This window comes from Heptranchias perlo, chromosome 7 (assembly GCF_035084215.1).
Source record: "Heptranchias perlo isolate sHepPer1 chromosome 7, sHepPer1.hap1, whole genome shotgun sequence".
In the NCBI taxonomy this organism is placed as follows: Eukaryota; Metazoa; Chordata; class Chondrichthyes; order Hexanchiformes; family Hexanchidae; genus Heptranchias; species Heptranchias perlo.
This window is the reverse complement of record NC_090331.1, coordinates 10,374,022-10,396,568: the sequence shown is the minus strand read 5'-3', so window position 1 is coordinate 10,396,568 and position 22,547 is coordinate 10,374,022. Positions and strand designations below refer to the sequence as shown.

General features: G+C 45.4%; 2 protein-coding genes across 3 annotated transcripts in view; one reads left to right on the top strand and one right to left on the bottom strand.

Annotated features, from left to right (window-relative positions):
- stam2 (signal transducing adaptor molecule (SH3 domain and ITAM motif) 2) overlaps positions 1-9,286 on the top strand; it is a 65,025-nt gene extending 55,739 nt beyond the window's left edge. For both annotated transcript variants that reach the window (XM_067987064.1, XM_067987063.1), the window contains 2 exons: positions 1,217-1,386; positions 4,915-9,286. In XM_067987064.1, the coding sequence (XP_067843165.1) occupies positions 1,217-1,386; positions 4,915-5,134 (390 nt within the window). In that variant the 3' untranslated portion in view covers positions 5,135-9,286. The remainder of the gene's footprint in view (positions 1-1,216; positions 1,387-4,914) is intronic.
- A 6,638-nt stretch (positions 9,287-15,924) lies between these two features.
- On the bottom strand, positions 15,925-22,520 carry rpl39 (ribosomal protein L39). Its single transcript, XM_067987062.1, has 3 exons — positions 22,414-22,520; positions 22,016-22,119; positions 15,925-16,139 (listed from the first exon to the last, which is right to left on the bottom strand). Exons 1-3 carry the CDS (start codon positions 22,414-22,416, stop codon positions 16,091-16,093), a joined length of 156 nt encoding a protein of 51 aa, XP_067843163.1. The 5' UTR covers positions 22,417-22,520; the 3' UTR covers positions 15,925-16,090.
- Between the last annotated feature and the right edge of the window lie 27 nt (positions 22,521-22,547).

Below are 22,547 nucleotides of genomic sequence, written 5' to 3'. Positions count from 1 at the left end.
CCGGCTCTTTGGGTAGCTTTTTCAATTAGTCCCGTTCCCCTTGCTCTTTTCCCCATAGCCCTGTAAATTTTTTCCCCTTTAAGAATTTATCCAATTCCCCTTTGAAAGTTACTATTGAACCTGCTTCCACCACCCTTGCAGTTAGTGCATTTCAGATCATAGCAATTCACTGCCTAAAAAAAAAAGTTCCCTCATCTCCCCTCTGGCATTTTTGCCAATTACCTTAAATCTGTGTCCTCTGGTTACTGACCCTCCTGCCAGTGGAAACAGATTCTTTCTATTTACTTTATCAAAACCCCTCATAAATCGCCCCGTACCCCCTTCTCTGCTCTAAGGAGACATCTACATGTGTGATATCTATATCTAAAGGGAATGCAGGAAGCAGTGAATGAACATTTTTGGAAGGCTGTTTCCAGTTGGGTTCCGCAGGGCTCAGTACTAGATAAGGTGGTTAAGAAGGCGTACGGGATACTTTCCTTTATAAGCCGAGGTATAGAATATAAGAGCAGGGAGGTTATGCTAGAACTGTATAAAACACTAGTTAGGCCACAGCTTGAGTACTGCGTACAGTTCTGATCACCACATTGCAGGAAGGATGTAATTGCACGAGAGAGGGTACAGAGGAGATTTACGAGGATGTTGCCAGGACTGGAGAATTTTAGCTATGAGGAAAGATTGGATAGGCTGGGGTTGTTTTCTTTGGAACAGAAAGGCTGAGGGGAGATTTAATTGAGGTGCACAAAATTATGAAGGGCCTAGATAGAGTGGATAGGAAGGACCTATTTCCCTTAGCAGGGGGGATCAATAACCAGGGGGCATAGATTTAAAGTGATTGGCAGAAGGATTAGAGGGGAGCTGAGGAGAGATATTTTCACCCAGAGGATGATGGGGATCTGGAACTCACTGCCTAAAAGGGTGGTAGAGGCAGAAACCCTCATCGCATTTATAAAGTACTTGGATATGCACCTGATGTGCCATAACCCACAAGGCTACGGACCAAGTGCTAGAAAGTGGGATTAGGCTGAGTAGCTCATTTTCGCCCGGCGTGAACACAATGGGCAGAATGGCTTCCTTCTGTACCCTAACTGTTCTATGATTTCTATGATTTTAAGCTTTAATCGGGGCACTACCCTTCTCTTACTTTTGTGAACACAGTGATGAGCCCGCTTAACCTTCCGCAAATGTTAGTAACATGCTACCTCTGTGTTCTTCGCAGGTGTATCCAGGACAGTCCCAGGGTGGGACTTACATGGCAGCGGGCATCTCCCAAGTGGCAGCAGGCCAGAGCTACAGTTTAGGACCTGATCAGATTGGCGCACTGAGGTCTCTGCCACCAACTATAAACTCAGCTGCTACGAGCCAGAGCAGTCAGACGCCCTACCTGAGGTACAGTGATTTCAAAGGATGGACTAACTTGTGTGCGGCTCATGCGAGCTGTTTTGCCTCCTTCCCTGAAGGTGCTCACTTGCGCTCGGGCTACGGTGCCACCAAGTGCCGACGGTTTCACCGTGCCTGACCGCAGTGGAGGGTCTGACAGCTGAGCCGCAACTCTGCGCTGGCGTGACATTCCAGTGGATGGTGATCGGGAATGGGGCTCACAGCTGATCATCTTTTTCCATGGCTCAGTGGGTAGCACTCTCGCCTCTGAGTCAGAAGGTTGTGGGTTCAAGTCCCACTCCAGAGACTTGAGTACAAAATCTAGGCTGACACTTCAGTGCAGTTCTGAGGGAGTGCTGCACTGTCAGAGGGTCTTTTGGGTGAGACGTTAAACCGAGGCCCCGTCTGCTCCCTCAGGTGGACGTAAAAGATCCCATGAAACTATTCGAAGAAGAGTAGGGGAGTTCTCCCTGGGGTCCTGGCTAATATTTATCCCTCAACCAACATCACTAAAACAGATGATCTGGTCATTTATGATGATGCTGTTTGTGGAATCTTGCTGTGCGCAAATTGGCTGCCGCATTTCCTACACTACAATAGTGACTGCATTTCAAAAGTACTTCATTGGCTGTAAAGCACTTTGAGACATCCTGAGGTGCTATATAAATGCAAGTCTTTCTTTCTTTTCCCAGTCCAGGGACACCGTGGCCAATTGTCATGTCCCAACTGCTGACCTGGTTGTATCAACTAACTCAGTACAGACCAGGGGGTCAAATTCTTGGCATGTATGGCTCCATACTACACTGGGCAATACATTTACCCACTGGACCATCAAGGAGCTCCTGATTTTTAAAATATTATTATTACAACTGTGATATTTAGAGTTATCGCCGTTCCTTCATTGTCGCTGGGTCAAAATCCTGGAACTCCCTACCTAACAGCACTGTGGGAGAACCTTCACCACACGCACTGCAGCGGTTCAAGGCAGCGGCTCACCACCACCTTCTCGAGCAAATAGGGATGGGCAATAAATGCCGGCCTCGCCAGCGATGCCCACATCCCATGAACGAATAAAAAGAAAAGATTCAGAAGCTGTGGGACAATGGAGCTTTCTGAGTCACTAGCAAAATTTTGCCTGTAAAGGGAATGAGGATGGTCAGAAGCAGGAGTGGGGCCTCTGTGTCCTAAGTTATTAGAACGTGCAATTGGGCCTGTGATCCCACCACACGGTGAGTTCCTAATCTCGACATCGCCATCACAAGAAGGTGGGAAGTGGAGCCCACCCCCGTCTGGTCCCTAAACTCTGGAATTCCCTCCTTAAACCTCTCCACCTCTCCCTTTATACTTTAAGATGCTCCTTAAAACCTACCTCTGTGACCAAGACCTTTCATAATGTCTCCTTCTTTGGCTGGGTGTCAATTTTTGTCTTGATAACGCTCCTGTGACGCGCCTTGGAACCTTTCACTACGTTAAAGGCGCTATAAAAAACGCAAGTTGTTGTTGTTAGGGAGGAAGCAAGGTGAGAAACTGACCCTAGGTCTCTTTCACCGAGGGGTCAGTGACCAGGGGGCTTAGATTTAAAGCGATTGGTAGAAGGATTAGAGGGGAGCTGAGGAAAAATTTTTTCACCCAGAGGGTGGTGGGGGTCTGGAACTCACTGCCTAAAGGGGTGGTAGAGGCAGAAACCCTCACCGCACTTAAAAGGTGCTTGGATGTGCACTTGAAGTGCCGTAACCTACAGGGCTACGGACCAAGAGCTGGAAAGTGGGATTAGGCTGGATGGCTCTTTTTTGGCCAGCACAGACACGATGGGCCGAATGGACTCCTTCTGTGCCGTAAATTTCTATGGCAGAGGCACAGAAGCAGATTGCTCGGCAGCTGTCTTGGTGTGATCCAGGGAAACACGAAGAAACTACCTTGGGAAGGGCGTGAATCTCTTATTTTGAAAGAGGGAGGATCAAAGAAAATTGAGCATCATGCTGACGACTACTTTGTCGCTCTCTTGTCACCGTTTCTGTCGTATTCCGTGTCCTGGATAATGATTCATCCTCCCCTCCAAGTAGCATGTTCCCATTCACAACTGAGATTCTTACTGAATTGTATCTATTTAATTCATCAAATACATGGTAGTGAAAAATTATTACTTAAACTTTATTGCTTTGTGGGGAGCGAAGTACAGAATGTGATCAGCCATTTGGCCCAACGAACTGGGCATAAATTTGCATTGTTAAGATCTCTCTCAACAGACTTCAGGAAGACATAGACAGGTTAGTGGAATGGGCAGACAGGTGGCAGATGCAATTTAATGTGGATAAGTGTGAGTTAATCCATTTTGGGAGAAAAAAAGCAAGGAATGAGGGGTTTTGAGAGTAAATAGGGAGAAACTATTCCCAATGATTGGGGGCGGGGGGCGGGGGTCAGTAACCAGAGGACACAGATTTAAGGTGTGCAAAAGAGCCAGAGGGGAGATGAGGAGAATTTTTTTTACGCAGCGAGTTGTTAAGATCTGGAATGCACTGCCTGAAAGGGCGGTGGAAGCAGATTCAATAGTAACTTTCAAAATTGAATTAGATAAATATCTGAAAAGGAAAAATTTGCAGGGCTACGGGGGAAAGAGCAGGGAAACGGGAATAATTGAATAGCTCTTTCACAGAAAAGGCACAGTGGGCCAAATGGCCTCCTCCTGTGCTGTACGATTCAATAAATGGGAGCCTACAGTCAATGGAAAGGTATTGAAGGGTGTAGTTTAATTTTGAGAGACCTGTTGTTTCATTAGCAGTGCCCTCCCTCGTGCCAGTTGAGACAAGTAAACAGTATTAGACCAGGGACGGATCCCAGCGGAACGCCGCCAATCCGTGCCCCCCACCCCCACCCCGTAGGTACTCGTATCCATTGATCAGAGTTAACTTCTGCTTTTTCTTGTTAAGCTGGTCTTCAGTGTAGCTAGCTAATGTGCCACTAATTCCATGAACCTTACTCCTCTTTAACAGCCTTAAATGCCTTCTGAAGGTGCAAGTCATTTATCTCCACCGCCTAGCCCTCGTTCATTAGCTTGATTATTTGCTCCGAGCGTCCCGGTAGGGCTGCACTCTCCAAACTCTGGTGTTCCACTTCACACCGCCGCCTCTGTTGAAGTGTAAAATCCGGAATCGGGGCCTGACCTGACTGGAGTGTGGCGGAGGGACTTGTCTTTTCATCGCTCCTCCATTGGTGGCCGTGCCTTCAGCTGTCTAGGTACCAAGCTCTGAAATTCCCCCCCCCTAAACCTCTCCGCTTCTCTCTCTGTCTCTTCCTTTAAGATGTTCCTTAAAACCTACCTCTTTGACCAAGCTTTTGGTCACCTGTCCTAATATCTCCTTAGGTGGCTCGGTGTCAAATTCTGTTTGATAATCGCTGCTGTGAAGTACCTTGGGACGTTAACGGCGCGATATAAATGCACATTGTTGTCACTATATGCAGCCTTTTAGGAAAGGAGGTCTGTCTTGAAACAGTGAATTGGGATATCTTCTTAAAAACTTCTTTAAATTTGTTACGCAGCACCGGACCGCCGCCAACGTACATGAACCAAGCAACAAGCCTCCAGGTGACGACTGGTCCAGCAACTCCCTACACAGCGCAAGTAGGACTGAGTAACGACATGTCCACCTATCAAAACACTACCATCAGCGGACCTCCGGCCGCAGGCTACCCCATGGTCTCCCAGGCCCAGCACATCCCTCAACAACACTCTAACTACTTTCAGCAGCCTCTGCTTTAAGAGAAGTCACACCTCACGTGCATCTCTTCCAGGATCTAGACGGATATACTGGTTTCCGTATTATTGTGCTAGATGCTGCCCTGCCGAGGTTTTATGCAATGTAATGGGAGTACTGCACTAATGAGTAAGGCCTGCATTGGAGATACCCCCCTTTTAAGGGGGCATTTACTGTGGGCTGTTTTCTCCCTCGCTGCCTTTCAGCCTCCCGTTTTAATGAAACTAATTTCCTACGTTCTCACAATCTTTACGTTTACCTCTCTCGGCTGCGTGTGTTGTTTAAATGCGTCCGTCCTCTTGTCTCGCTCCTCCTGCGACTCACAGGGCTCGGCAGCTCCGGTAAGTTGCCCTCGCTGGAAAATCATGGAAGCAGCATGCCCACTGTAACCGACCCCGTAAAAGGAGCGTTCCCATCCAGGCCTCCGTCACAGTATTAGAACTGCCGGAGGTTCCTGTCGGGATCTACCCTCGCGCAGTTCCGAGACAGCCTCGGAGCCAGTTGATGATAGAAGGTTCAAATCTGGCCCTGTGCTCGGTCAGCTGAACTCAGCCGCAATAGCAGTGGGAGGAGGCCGCAACGCACCTGGGTTAGGGAAGGGAGAATTGGCCAGTTACAAGAAAACGCATGACCCTTGCAGGGGTACCCGAAGGCGCCCGAGTTGAGAATGAGCGTGGAATAGTTTTTAAATGTTTGTAGCTCAGTGGAGATGAACACGTTGTTTCACTGCCTGCCCCCTGCCCCAAACAGGAGCTGGAAATGCTGTGGTCTTGTTTATAACTTAGCCCAGGTGTCTGTGTGAGAACATCGTACTGATTTTGGACAGTGAGAAGTACAAGTGCCCCACCCTGCTCTAGTGTGTGGGTAGGTCATGGGTTTTATGCCAGTTGCTTATTTTTCTGGCCGTCACCGTTTCCCAGTCTTGACTCTGCCGTTGTAGGAGGTGCTGAGCAGGACCTAGAATTCACCCGCAATGTGTGGTGGTTTACTTACACGCGTACATGCCGCAGCCTGATTAGTAAGTTGACAGAAACCTAGGAGAAGGTGGTCTGAGCATGAAATTGATGAGGTGGGACCTCAGAGCAGTGTTACAAAAAGTTTCATAATTAACACTTTATATATAAAAAAAATCTCAACACCCAGGGCTTTGAGAGAACAGTCAGCTCAGCCTGATTTGATCAAAGAAAAAAGAGTAAAGCAGAAGTGATGATGCACAATGAGCATATTATGGGCTGGATTCACGGTGTAGTGAGCATATTATGGGCTGGATTCACGGTGCAGTGAGCATACTATGGGCTGGATTCACGGTGCAGAGAGCATACTGTGGTCTGGATTCACGGTGCAGTGAGCATACTATGGGCTGGATTCATGGTGCAGAGAGCATATTATGGGCTGGATTCAGGGTGCGGCATGGCTCAGTTACGTTGCCTTTTCTGACTGAGCCGTCATTGCAGCTCCTCTTTAACGGGTTCCAAATAGTTTCATGTAGTTGTGAACATCCTGATTTCACCGCTGTGTAACACACACAATATTGATTTAATTATCTCTGGCTCGGTACCGATTTGCATCCTTCATTTATTGTACTGGCTCTGCTCGAATACCATGGTGTCTCCAAGCTTCTACTTTTGTTTTGTAGTTTTTGGGGGAGAACGAGTGCTTCGATCCCGAGTGTTCCTGGGCCTGTGGTGATTGACAAGTTGTAATTCCCTCAAAAGAAACAATATGCCTCCTGCCTTCAAGCACTGCCCAACGTCCCCCCCACCACCAATCAACACATGCACTGTACACCTTATGGAACTTGTCAGTTGCAGCATCTTTCTGCCTTGAGACGAAAGCTTTGCGAGACCCACGATTAATGATAAGACTCTCACATTTTCACACACCTCACCAGATTCTCACTGAAACAGTCCAGTTCTCCCCTGTAGATGTTGGAATCGTGTCTTTTTTTTTTGCCCGTGTTCGTCCCCAGACATTATGTGGCATTTGTGAGCACTAACTGCAAATTTACAACAAAGAGTACGGTTACTGGAGGAGAGAAACTGTAAGCTTAGCCGTTAGACGGTCCACCAGGGAGAGTGCAACACTTGTGGATCATTTTTATAGCCTGAGAATGCAGCTTCTTGTCCTCGGTATCCCATCGGGTAACGTGACTCGTAACAAGGTAGCACTCGTACTCTCGTCTCCACCCCCTCCCCACCCAGATCAACCAGTGGTTGCACAGTAATGAGCATTCGAATTAAGACTGGCCAAGATGCAGAATTTTTGTTAACTTAAATGCAATCAGATGTTCTTGCCTAGGTACACCTGGGACATTGGATGTGTGATGGTTTAAAAATAAATCTAGGTTAATCGTGTTGTAAGGTTTTAGTGGCGAACTCTACACAGTAGTACAAATCAGTGCAAGACGTAATGAAAAGCAATCTTGGACAGCAGCTGCTAAATAAACGAACAAGGCTCGAATCTCAATTGGCAGGCTGTCTCTTTTTTTTATATAAAGTAAGAGTAGGATCAGTTCCAGAGAATAGAGAGGAGGGGGTTCTGTTGCATTTGAAACTTTAAAAAAAATTATAATTATTGGCTGTAAAACTTTATACATTAGTAATATTCTTCCTTTCCCGGTGTCAAAGTTGCTTCTATACTCTGATCTGGTGCCACTGTAGGTCTTGATCATATTTTACAGTGATCTCGTAGGGTTCCCTGGCAAGACTGTTCAACACTTGTATGTCAGAGCAAGGCACTTGCAGGTCCACTTGAAGCATTTTATTTATAATGGGGTTTTCTACCAACCAGACTTCTTTCCCCCCCCCACACACAAAATAAAAATGGTAACATTCCTCCCCCCAATGCTTTCAAAACGTACGCGGTCATGAAGACTCCACTTGTAACAACTATTGCGGTTCTACCCCTCCTCCCCTCACCCCCCTGCCCAGAGATTGGCAAAGTGTGATGGGGTTGCCAGCCCTTGCTCACACTGTAGATGGCTCCACCCTGGAATTGCCATCAAACTCCAACTCCCCGGTAAAGCTGATGGCATGTGGTCTGCAGAGCAGTCGTTTCTTTGTGGAATTTTGTTCTGCGGTGTTTGGGGCCATGGCTGGATCCCGTCAGACTCTCGCATGCAGTCTGTTTCTCTTAATTCAAATTATGTTAGTTTTATTTTTATTTGGCACTAAATTCTCACTGTTGTTTTATTTACATAGAATTTACAGCACAGAAACAGACTGGTCTATGCCAGTGTTTATGCTCTACGTGAACCTCCTCCAACCCCTCTTCATCTAACCCTATCAGTATATCCTTCTATTCCTTTTTCCCTCATTTGCTGATCTAGCTTCCCCTTCAATGCAGCTATGCTATTTGTCTCAACTACTCCATGTGGAAGCGAGTTCCACATTCTCACCACTCTCTGGGTCAAGAGGTTTCTCCTGAATTCCCTGTTGGATTTATTGGTGACTATCTTATATTTGGTCTCCCCCACAATTTGCATTGCTTAATTCAAGTTATTGGATAATTCAGATTTTCTTGGCTGCGAAATAGGACTTTTGAGTTATCGGGAGTAGACCGTATACTGTAGGCTAGAAGCTACACTCAGCCTGAGGTTTGTAGCAAAAATTGGCTTGAAGGAAGGTGATGATGCTCATTTTATCTTTGCTTCCTGTTTTATTTTAAATCTGCTTATATTTACATAAACTAACTACTTGTCCTTAAAATCAGCACAATAAGATGGAAACCAAACGATTTCTTCCCTCCCCTCCCTCCCCCCCCCCCCCCCCCCTTCCAAATAAATTCTATTATAATGTACGTTGAACAGAGATTGTTTATAGTTGTGTTTTACTTTATTCGCTTCTCCTCACAAAGAAAACCTTCTGGCGGTTTTCACTGTTTTTCCCACTCTGACTGTTGCTTTCGTGTGTGATGCTCGATCATTGTAATTGGGAGTGTGGGATTAATCTTTTTCTTCAAGTTGTTCTTGCATCGTCTAAGAACCTTGTTTTTAATTTTATTTTATTCTTTCCCAGTTGAGTGCTGTAATATATTATAGATGCAAGATGTCAGCAAGAATGATATGCACTGTTTGCTTGTACTGACATTTACTAGGCTTCTATTGCCTTCCAATTCTTTCAAATAATAAAGGAATTAATTTTTGTTTAAAAAAAATACCTATCAATGTTTTGCCCTTTTTCTGTGTCTGATATTTTCCTCCCAATTTTATGGTTTCGGATGAGACATTACCCAAGACCCCGTCTGCCCTCTCAGGTGAATGTAAAAAGATCCCACGGCACTATTTGAAGAAGAGTACTGGAGTTCTCCCTGGTGTCCTGGCCGACGTTTATCCCTCAACCAACATCATTAAAACAGATTATCAGGTCATTTATCTCATTGCTGTTTTTGGGAGCTTGCTGTGAACAAATTGGCTGCCGCGTTTCCGACATTACAACCGTGGCTATACTTCAAAAGTTCTTCATTGGTTGTAAAGCGCTTTGGGACGTCCTGAGGTTTTGAAAGGCGCTGTAGAAATACAAGTTCTTTTCCGCTGCCTGCTATCCCTTACCTGATCCTAGATCTCTGATAACTTCCCCCCCTCCCCTCGATGTGTTTTTTTTCTACTTCCCCTTTCCATAGGTTCTCACTGCTGTTTGTGGGACCAAGCTGTGTGTATGTTGGCTGCTGTTCATGCCGACATAAGAACAGTTGACTGCCGTTTATCAGTATTCTTTGGGACATCCTAAGGATGTGAAGGGGTTTAGGATATCAGCAGAAAACATAATAGGGGAGCAGGAGTAGGTCATCCAGCCCCTCGAGCTTGCTCTGCCATTCAACAAGATCATGGCTGATCTTCTAACTCAACTCCATTTTCCTGCACCATCCCCATATCCCTTGATGCCTTTAATATCTAGAAATCTATCGATATCTGTTTTGAACCCACTCAATGACTGAGCCTCCACAGCCCAGTGGGGTACAGAATTCCAAAGATTCACCACTGTCTGAGTGAAGAAATTTCTCCTCATCTCAGTCGTAAATGGCCAACCCCTTATTCTGAGACCGTGACCCCTGGTTCCAGACTCCCCAGCCAGGGGAAACATTCTTGCATCTACCCTGTCGAGCCCTGAAAGAATTTTGTATGTTTCAATGAGATCACCTCTTATTCTTCTAAACTCTAGAGAATACAGGCCTAGTCTACTCAATCTTTCATCATATGACAATCCCGCCATCCCAGGAATCAGTCTGGTGAACCTTCGCTGCACTCCCTCTATGGCAAGTGTATCCCTTCTTGGGTAAGGAGACCAAAATTGTACACAATACTCCAGGTGAGGTCTCACCAAGGCCCTATATAATTGCAGTAAGACATCTTTACTACTGGACTCAAATCCTCTTGTAATAAAGGCCAACATACTATTTGCCTTCCTAATTGCTTGTCACACCTGCATGTTAGCTTTCATGTACAAGGACACCCAGGTCTCTTTGAACATCAACATTTCCCAATCTCTTACCATTTAAAAAATACTCTGCATCTCTGTTTTTCCTACCAAAGTGGATAACTTCACATTTTTCCATATTATATTCCATCTGCCATGTTCTTGCCCACTCACTTAGCCTGTCTGTATCCCCTTGAAGCCTCTTTGCATCCTCCTCACAACTCACATTCCCACCCAGTTTTGTGCATAGCAAACTTGGAAATATTACATTTGGTCCCCCATCCAAATCATTGATTTAGATTGTGAATAGCTGGGTCCCAAGCACCGATCCCTGCAGTACCCCACTAGTCACTGTCTGCCAACCTGAAAAAGATCCATTTATTCCTATTCTGTCTGTTAACCAATTCTCAATCCATGCCAGTATATTACCCCCAATTCCATGTGCTCTAACTTTGTTCACCAACCTGTGAGGGACCTTATCGAAAGCCTTCTGAAAATACAAAAACACCACATCCACTGGTTCCCCCTTATCTATTATATTAGTTACATCCTCAAAGTACTCCAATAGGTTTGTCAAACATGATTTCCCTTTCATAAATCCATGTTGACTCTGCCAAATCCTATTATTATTTTCTAAGTGTCCTGTTAACACATCCTTTATAATAGATTCTAGCATTTTCCCTACTACTGATGTCAGGCTAACAGGTCTGTAGTTTTCTCTCTCCCTCCTTAAATAGTGGGGTTATATTTGGCGAGACCATGCAGACGCTGCGACAACGGATGAACGGACACCGCGCAACAATCGCCAAACAGGAGGGTTCTCTCCCTGTCGGGGAACACTTCAGCAGTCATGGACATTCAGCCACCGACCTTCGGGTAAGCATACTCCAAGGCGGCCTTCGAGACACACGACAACGCAAAATCGTCGAGCAGAAATTGATAGCCAAGTTCCGCACCCATGAGGACGGCCTCAACCGGAATCTTGGGTTCATGTCACACTACACGTAACCCCACCAGCGAACAAATGTTATCTGTTTTTAATATAACGGGTCATTGACTTGTCTTCCTTCTCTTTTTTGGGGGGTTTGTATATTCGGTGGCCTTTTAGGTGTCACCTTTCTGTCTGCTCACTGTGATTGCCTTGGCAACGGGCAGTAATCCCCAGGCATTGTTCTGTGATTTTCAAATGCGAAGGATTCGAAAATTTCATTTCCACACCATTCACCTGAGGAAGGAGGAAGCCTCCGAAAGCTTGTGGAATTTAAAATAAATTTGTTGGACTATAACTTGGTGTTGTAAAATTGTTTACAATCTTCCGTGAAGACAGACAGTGTTTGTTTAATTTCTCTGCCATTTCCTTATTCCCCATTATAAATTCTCCCGTCTCTGTCTGTAAGGGACCCACGTTTGCCTTCGCCAGTCTTTTCCTTTTTGCATACCTGTTTACTGTCTGTTTCTTGCTAGTTTACTCTCATTCTATTTTCCCCTTCTTTATCAATTTCTTGGTCCTCCTTTGCTGAATTCGCTACATGTAACCCCACCAGCAAACATATGTTATCTGTTTTTAATATAACAGGTCATTTGCTGTCTTTTCTATTTTTTTTGGTGGTTTGTATATTCGGTGGCCTTTTCGGTAACACCTCTCTGTCTGCACACTGTGATTGCCATGGCAATGGGCAGTTGGAAAGACTATCTGTAATCCCCAGGCATTGTTCTGTGATTTATAAATGCGAAGGGTTTGAGGATTTCATTTCCACAACATTCACCTGAGGAAGGAGGAAGCCTCCGAAAGCTTGTGAATTTCAAATAAAATTGTTGGACTATAACTTGGTGTTGTAAAATTATTTACAATTGTCAACCCCAGTCCATCACTGGCATCTCCACATCAAATAAACTGGCAAAGGGAGTGCTTCTGTTGTATGACATCTACCTGAGGCCAAATGCTAAATCATCTGACTCCTCCTATTCATCTGGACTATGACCCCCCCCTCCACCAACAAACATTATCATTTCCCAGACTTGTCACTGACCATATCTCCAGCGATCTCCCCACCCATATTGATTTCAGTTTTCGTCTCCAAATGCTGCTTCTACCTCTTCCAAGATACATAATTGTAAACTTGTTTCAGCTTGCTGCTGGCCCACTAGTTTCCCCCTTACCTTGACTGCTCTTTTTTCCCCCTTGTCCAGTCTCTATCTACCTACATTACCTTACTGATGGCCTTTGTTGCTTTGACAATTTGAAGTACACTGGTGCCAGTGGCCAATAGGGATGGGCAATAAATGCTGGCCTTGCCAATGATGTCCATATCCCATGAGCAAATAATTTTTAAAAATCTTCTGGTTTTCACTATGGACATACTGTCTCTCTACATCTCCATGCCTCACCAAAATGGTCTCTGGCTCCTTGAATAGCAGCACTAGAGGTCTCCATCCAACACCACCCATTGCCACTTGTCTGAACTGGTGTGACACGACTCCACTCACTTCCTCTAGATAAAAACGATCTGCAAGGATTTGTTAGCTACGTGTAACATTCTTTATTACAATCCTACTCCAATCCCCTTCCCAAGCTGTTTGTTAGCTTGGCCCAGTTGGTAGCACTTGCCCGAGGCAGATCAATGTCCTCCCCCTCCTTTGTCCTTACTGCCCCATCTCCAACCTCCTTTTGCTCTCCAAAGTCTTTGAACCTATTGTTGCCTCCCAAATCTGTGCCCGTCTTTCCTGCAACTCCATGTTGAATCCCTCCAAACAGGTTCCCACCCCTGCCACAGCACTGAAGCGGCCCTTATCAAAGTCACAAATGACATCCTATGTCACAGTGACTAGCCCATCTCATCTTTCTCGACCTGTCCACAACCTTTGACACGTTGAACCACACAATCCTCCGATGCCTCCATGTCGTCCAGCTGGGTGGGACTGCGCTCTCCTGGTTTCATTATCTATCCAGTTGTAGCCAGAGAATCAGCTGCCACGCAGCAAGACCCGGACAACATCCAGGCTTGGGCTGATAAGTGGCAAGTAACATTCACACCAGACAAGTGCCAGGCAACGGCCATCTCCAACAAGAATCTAACCACCTCCCCTTGACATTCAACGGCATTACCATCGTCGAATCCCCCACCATCAACATCCTGGGGGTCACCATTAACCAGAAACTTAACTGGACCAGCCTCAAATATTGTGGCTGCAAGAGCAGCCAGTGACTCACCTCCTGACTCCCCAAAACCTTTCCACCATCTACAAGGCACAAGTCAGGAGTGTGATGGAATACTCTCCACTTGCCTGGATGAGTGGAGCTCCAACACCAAGAAGCTCAACACCATCCAGGACAAAGCAGCCTGCTTGATTGGCACCCCGTCCACCAACCTAAACATTCACTCCCTCCACCACTGGCACACCGTGGCTGCAGTGTGCACCATCTAGCGATGCCCACATCCTATGAATAAACAAAAAAAAGGCTTCTCTTCTGGCTACCAGTTACCCCTGGAGGCCCCCAAGGGTCTATCCTTGGCCCCCTCCTATTTCTCATTTACATGCTGCCCCTCAATGACATCATCCAAAAAACATCAAGTTCCACATGTACGCTGATGACCTCAGCTCTACCTCACCATCACCCCTCTCGATCCCACCACTATCTCTGATTTATCACACTGCTTGTCCAACACCCAGTACTGGATGAGCAGAAATTTCCTCCAACTAAATATTGGGAAGACTGAACCCGTTGTCTTCGGTCCCTGCCACAAACTCTGTTCTCTAGCCACCGACTCCATCTCTCCCCAGCCACCGTCTGAGGCTAGACGTTCGCAACCTTGACGTCCTATTTGACTGAGATGAGCTTCCGACCCCATAGCCGCTCCATCACCAAGATCGCCTACTTCCACCTCCATAACATCACTCATTTCAGCTCATCTGCTGCTGAATCCCTCATCTATGCTTGAGTTGACTATTCCAATGCTCTCCTGGCCAGCTAATTTCCACCCTCCATTAATTTGAGCTCATCCAAAACACTGGTGCCTGTATCCTAACTTGCACCAAGTCCATTCACCCATCACTCCAGCAGCACCTCGACTTTAATCCTTCCACAGCCTCATCCCTCCCTATCTCTGTGACCTCCTCCAGCCCTATAACCATCCAAGATCTCTGTGCTGCTCGAAGTCTGGCCTCTTGCACAGCCCCAAATTTTAAATCGCTCCACCATTGGCGGCTATGCCTTCAGCTGCTTAGGCCCTAAGCTCTGGAATTGCTTCCCTAAAACCTCTCCACCTTGAAGATGCTCCTTAAAAACCCAACTCTTTGACCAAGCCCTGTCCTAATATCTCATGTGGCTCAGTGTCAAATTTTGTTTAATAACCCTCCTGTGAACGGTCAATTATATTTTAGATGTTAAATCCAGCCTCTTGTCTGCACAAAATCCCACTCACTTAAAACCTCTGCTTACTGACCTACAATGTCACCATGGCCTCCAACCTATCAGATTTAAATTGATCATCTGGTTTAAATCCCTTTATGGCTTGGGTCTCATATCTCTAACCTCTAGTCCTACAACCACCCCTGCCCCAACCCAAACTGTTTCTCTGACTGCAGCTTCTGGTACATCCTCCCCCTCCCCTACTGTTGGTGGCTGTGCCTTCATCCATCTGGGCTCAGTGCTCAAATTCCCTCTCTGAACCTCATGATGCTCCCAAATCCCCATCTCTGACAAAGCTTAGTCACCCCTAACCTCGGTCTTTTTTTTTTTATTACACCTGTAAAACAATGGGATTTTTTTCCTAGGTTAAAGACACTGTATAAATGCAAGTGGTTGTTGAAGCAAACATAACCAATTCCATGGTACTGTTTTGAAGAGTAGAGATCTCTTGGTGTTCCAGCAACCATCTCAGAATCACTGCTTCATCTCATCGAATGTGGGATCTTGTTGCAAAATTGCTGCACTGTCTACATAACCGTTCAAAAAGTATTTCGTTGGATGTGAAATGCTTTTGGAACATCCCAGGATATGTTAAAATGTTATACATAGACAAGCTCTTAACTCTGTTGGTGCCATCTCCTGTGCTTCAGAACTTCATTGACTACACTTCCAATTTCCACCCATCTCCAAATCTTGCTGGGGGAAAATCAGGAGTTCATTTATGTTGCCCCATAGTGACTAATCCAAACTCAAATCTACTTGTGACATGCAATATAAACTTCACCCACTCAGGCCATGTGAATCTGAGAGTTATCACGAATTATTTTTAAATGCCACCACTCAAGCTGCTTACATGTTAAAATGTAACAAATTACTCAATGTTAGTGAATTTCCAACTGGTGTCCAGCCCGTTCCCACCCAGGCATCAAAGGGGAGCCAAGCCATCTTAAAATCACACACTAAGCAGATATACATCTCAATAATATTTATTTTCCCAGAATAGAAAACTTGAAAAACAAACAAAGTTCTGTTTTGCTCTGACAAGGTCTTGCTTCAGGTCTGCGCGCTCATTACTCCTCGCCACAGATTGGGAGAGATGGCTGTTGCTGGTAGTGTGCCAATGCTGGTGAATCTCTTTACAAGCCCAGCTTGGTCCTTCTCCAGTGTCTCCTCTTGGAGTTGTACCTACATGTGCGAGAGAAACAGCAGTGAGCAAGGCTCAACGTCTTTTAGCTCTTTCCAAATTCAACTGCGAGCAAAAGCAATCAATCAGAGCTATTCCCACTTCAGACCGGATCCCCAACAGCCATCAATATGCTATCTGCACATGGCTCAAGGCACTTTAGTAGCTATAACATAAGCAAACAGCTAGCATTTCAGACTCTCTGCAAGTTTGCAAGCAAACGTGTAGCTGTTATAACCAAATCTCACCATTGGAAGGTAAGACTGAATAGAATGCACTAACAGCCTTTGATCTCAGCAGGGTAAATGACAGCGCATCACGGAAAGAAGCACTGCAATTGCAGTCTGCTGTTACAGGAAATGGTCTAAGAAAAAGACAATTAAAAATTCTATTATTCATTCAGATGACTAACGTGCTGGTAGACCCCTGCCCACCATCTCTTGTAAACATCTACCAGGTCAATTGTTTCAGCTTCCAGACCACCAATTCATTACAAACCATTATTCAAACGTCCTCTCAAAACCAGACAGTTTAGTACAGCTGACTTTTGTATTTAAAAAAGCAAGGCACCAGTAATTGACGCCAGGGGTTCGAATCCCACCATGGCGAGTTGTGAAACTGAATTCAATAAATCTTGGAATTTGTGGGCAGACACTAGTAAAAAGTGAAAAAAAAACTCAACTGGTTCACTAATGTCCTTCAGGGAAGGGAACCTGTCACCCTCTCTTCTGCCCTACATGTGACACCAATCCCACACTATCTGGTTGACTCTCAATGACTTCAAGTCAACTAGGGATGGGCAAAAAGATCAGATATTGCCAGGAGATAAAACCACAGCATGAAGCCAATCAGCAGCAAGTGTACACCATGAGCAGGACCCACCCACCCTTCTAACTTGTAGAACTGGCAGAGTTCTGCATTGTCAAGCTATCTCCAGACTCCCGTTCTGTTCACCGGGCCTGACTGCAACACTCAGACAGCCACCTGGCCTCTGCTCGGCCCTTACACACCAAGCAGCATGACTGAAATGGGCAACAAGGAGGATCCCTTCCCTCCCACCTCTCTATGGAGTTTACTAAAGACCGAGAGAAGAATAATGTATGTGTAGCAAGGGAGGAAAGAGGGAAAAATGTCAGAATCCAATTCACTTCTTGCATATAACCTCAACTGCTTGTATTCACTAAACACCTATATATATGAGCACCGCCAGGTCCCAGCACACTGGTCTTAAGCAGTCAGCTGCAAGTCAAAAAAGGAAATTCTGTCCAATTAGCCAAGACCAGCTGCCAAGATCCTTTTTTAAAAATATATTAAAAAAAAGAGAAAGCTCCTCCCAGCAGCCCATCGTATCAAATACAGACAGGTTTACTTCAGGCTCGCAGTGGGCTGTGCAAGACCAGTGTACCAGGAACCGGCCGCCTAGCATAGGTCTTGTGCAGTATATAAGCAGCTTTACTCAAATAGCTTCCAGCCTACTTTATCCTGTTACACAGCTCAGGATGCTCACGCCAAACAGGAAGTTTCGAAGCATTTGAAGCTATGCAGCACTGGGGGCAAGTGTACTGCTGGTTACTGGGCACCCTCAAATTTCTGCAGAGATTCATGGTCTCTTCCACTTAATTCATTTCTGTTGGATTTGAATTTTGAGCAAAAAAGCCTCGAATAGACTGGACCTATTTATATTACAGCAATAGCCCACACACGATCACGCTCAATCATTCCAGTTTGTCCCAATACCCGGCCTGTGTCCCCCCGAGGAGGGCAGTCACTAGTTGTCACCTGACGTACCAGAGTCTCATTGTGCAAACAGTCTGCACAGGGACTCCTCACAAGTGGCTTGGAGAGAAGAACTCACCATAAAACAAGTGCTGTCACCACCCTCCTGACCACAGATTAGATACACATCCCATTTAGCAGTGGTTCCACCGCTCAGGGCAGAACTTTAGCTGCCAGCCTTGCCATAACCCAATCATAGTGGGCATGTTCTTGTACTCTGCCTCCAGTTAACTCCTTTCAGCAGAGGTCACTTCAGTCTTCACAAGTTTCCTCATTAGCTACAGAGAGGGAATTTGCCTTCAGCGTGGTGCAACAAGCTACTCTTGATTGCAGGCTTACCAAACATGAACTGCTTAACTCAGGTCTTAAAATGGAAGAAGCTTGGGCAAGAGGTGCCTGCTGGGAGGCTGACCACCTGTCACTCAACATCTTGGTAGGCTCAGCCCCTCCCTCCACCATTCCCCCCCCCCCTCCCCCCTTTGCCACACATGTTAACCTTGATGTGGAGATGCCAGTGATGGACTGGGGTGAACAAATGTAAGGAGTCTTACAACACCAGGTTACAATCCAACCTGGTGTTGTAAGACTCCCTACATGTTAACCTGACACCTTGTTCCTGGATCTCACATGGGCTGACGGCCAACCTTCTGTTGCATGTCTAGGAGTTCCAAATCATAAACTCCATGCAGAGAAAACCAACACTAAATCACAAGCATAAAGTAAAATAACCTACAAGAAAAGAGTAAAATTCAAAGCTCTAAAGATAGTGACTGGGGACGGAGACATCATGGCCTAATAAGCATCAATATCAGTTAAATGAGAGTTTTGATGGGTTGAATGAAATATTTGTACTTTTTTGCAGATGTTTAGGCCCAATTTCAACTATTATTATTTATTATACTTTGCTGTTAAATGAAATTTTGTTCATCAAAAATAAGGCAACACATCCAAACCAGCCATCCAGGCCCTACTCCATAGGATGTCCTCTCTAAACCCCACCTTGCTATTTGTCCCCTACTTTACAAATGGCCTAAAAGCCTTTCTTCAATTGTGCTTCAGTCATCTCTAATTCTTTTACTACCGTTACAGTCTGTACCGTTAAGCACCTTGGGATGTTTTATCAAAAGGTGTTCTACAAGTGAAAGTTGCCATTATACGATCACTTCTGGACTGCAATGAAGCAGTTCTCACTGGGAAGTGACACACAAGTTCAGTCCTGAAGTTAGGCCCGTGTTAACTCTTCTTCCCCCAAGGACAGTCTTCCTCACGGCACTCAAGTTCACCACCAGATGGAATATAATTTGTAAGGTCTCAATACATTTAAAACTTACTGCTTCAGAGCCAGGAAGCATGACAAGGCATTGGCAGTCTGGGAGCCATCAGTATACAGGCATGGGATAACTGAACGATGAACGCTATGACCAGCTGAATGGCCGTCACGCACAGTGATGGGGTGAGGTGGGGCACACACACACGCAAAATAGGTGCATCGTTCGATGTTGAAGACAGTCAGAATATCTCACATTCTGCAGTGAGTTCTTTGGTGACCGACGACACCTATTCGTGCTGGGAATGAGCAGCCGCAGATTGAACAGTGAATCCTGGATACACCAGGTTAGGGATCTTGATTTTTTTTTTCCAGGCGAGATGTCCTCAGCTGGCGTTTACATTCAGCATCAGCGATGTGACCGGCCTCACAGCAGGAAGTGCCTTCATGAATTTTTCTCCCCCACCCCATGTTTCACCCAAGCTGCCTGAGACATCTAATGAAGATCAGATGGCAAGACAAGATCCCAGACAGCTAAATTCTTGAAAAAACTGACACCAGGAGCACAGATGCTGTGATCTTGAAGACACGGTGGTCAGGTCATGTGCTACAAACGTCCGATAAACCAACCCAGATGATTTTTTAATGGCACGTTGACAACCGGGAAGTGATTTTGTCTATAAGTGGGAACTCACGGTAAGGAAGCATGGTGAAAAACCATCCATGAAAGCACCTCCTTTATACTGGTGCAGAATGTAAAACACCAGCAGAGGAAGTCTCACTTACTGTTCAACCTGCGGACGCTCACGCTGAGCGCAAATAGGTCTCAGTCACCAAAGAACTCACTACAAAAAAAAAAAATGGCTGTCTTCTGATATTGAAGGATAACACATGTCTATATGCATACATCTATAATACATAGGCTGTTATAACATCTTCCAATTCTGACAAAGGGTTGACCTGAAACGTTAACACTGTTTCTTCTCCACAGATGCTGCCTGGCTTCTCCAGCATTTTGTTTTTATTTCAGATTTCCAGCATCTGTAGTATTTTGCTTTTGTTCTAAAGGGATGGACTGTTCCTCTCACAATTATCGTGTGGCTGTTTGTATTTCTAATCTTGGGAAGAGTGTAGTGATTTTTTTGCCCATCGCTACATTTACTGAGAATGTGGCGGGCCTTCTCCTTGATCTCCTGCAGCTCGCATGGAATTCCAGGATACTGATCCAGCAACTATAGAAATATAGAAAATAGCAGCAGGAGTAGGCCATTTGGCCCTTCGAGCCTGCTCCTCCATTCAAGAGGATCATGGCTGATCCTCTATCTCAATACCATATTCCCTCTCTCCCCATACCCTTTGATGCCTTTTGTGTCTAGAAATCTATCTAGCTCCTTCTTAAATATATTCAGTGACTTTACCTCCACAGCCTTCTGTGGTAGAGAATTCCACAGGTTCACCACCCACTGAATGAAGAAATTTCTCCTCATCTCAGTCCTAAATGTCCTACCCCGTATCCTGAGACTGTGACCACTCGTTCTGGACCCGACAGCCAGGGGAAACATCCTCCCTGCATTCAGTCTGTCTAGAATTTTATATGTTTCAATGTGATCCCCTCATTCTTCTAAACTCTAGTGAAAACAGGCCTAGCCGACCCAATCTCTCTTCATACATCAGTCCTGCCATCCCATGATTCAGTCTGGTGAACCTTCGCTGTACTCCCTCTAAGGCAAGTATATCCTTTCTTAGGTAAGGAGACCAAAACTGCACACAATACTCCAGGTGTAGTCTCACCAAGGCCCTGTATAACTGCAGTAAGACATCCTTGCTCCTGTACTCAAATCCTCTTGCAACGAAGGCCAACATACCATTTGCCTTCCTAAGTGCTTGCTGCACCTGCAGGTTTGCTTTCAGTGACTGGTGTACAAGGACACCCAGGTCCCTTTCTACATCAACATTTCTCAATCTATTACCATTTAAATAATACTCTGCTTTTCTGTTTTTGCTTCTGAAGTGGATAACTTCACATTTATCCACATTATACTGCATCGGTCATGTATTTGCCCACTCACTCAACTTGTCTAAATCATCTTGAAGCCTCTTTGCATCCTCCTCACAACTCACAATCCCATCTAGTTTTGAGTCATCAGCAAACTTGGAAATATTACATTTGGTTCCCTCATCCAAATCATTGATATATATTGTGAATAGCTGGGGCCCAAGCACTGATCCCTGCAGTACCCCACTCGTCACTGCCTGCCACCCCGAAAAAGACCCATTTATTCCTACTCTGTTTCCTGTCTGTTAACCAATTTTCAATCCATGCCAGTATATTCCCCCCAATCCCATGTGCTTTAATTTTGCACACTAACCTCTTATATGGGACTTTATCAAAGGCCTTCTGAAAATCCAAATAAACCACATCCACTGGTTCTCCCTTATCTATTCTACCAGTTACACCCTCAAAATCCTCCAGTAGGTTTGTCAAACATGATTTCCCCTTCATAAATCCATGTTGACTTTGTCTAATCCCGTTGATATTTTCCAAGTGTCCTGTTATCACATCCTTTTATAATAGACTCTAGCATTTTCCCCTACTACTGACGTCAGTCTGTAGTTCAGTTTTCTCTCGATGAAGGACCTAAGAACAGAAAATGCTGGACAAACTCTACAAGTCAGGCAGCATCAGTGCAGAAAGGAGATATATATATATATATATGCATGCAATATATATACTTTTCTCAGTTAGAATCAGTGTCTTCACAACAAAAGGTTTGTGATGCACAAAGTGTAGAGCTGCAGCCAGCAGTCCCTGGGTTTGCTGGCGGATTTCCCCACCTGATTTTGTTGCCGGTTTTCATGCGGATCCACTGCGGAATCGGCCGGTTCTGCTTCATCTTCTTGGCGAGGAAGCGCTTGATCCTGAAGGTTTTGTGCGACGGCTGCAGAATAAATTAAAATAAATCGATCAATAAAAAAAAAGAGGAAACAAACAAAGAAAATAATTCACTCCGTCCACCGCCGAGCGAGGCCCGGTCCACAGGTCTCCGCGTCCCCTACCTCAGGGGGGGGGGGGGAAACAAACGGGCGCATTTATTTAATCTTTTATAAATTTTATTTCAATACACCGCCTCAAAATTACAACCAGCCTTTCTCTACGGATATATGATGTTTGATTGACCGTCAGCGGGCCAGAATGAGACGGATGGCGAAGGATTGGCTTCGCTCACACTCACCATGGTCAAACCTCCACTCCGGCTACCACAATGGCGGAAAGAGAAAGGGCCCGCAGCAGGTCAGGGGTCAAAGCTGCCGACGGTTGGAGGGGGGGTCCAACAACTCACGGCTGTCTAATCAGATGCCCGAAAAA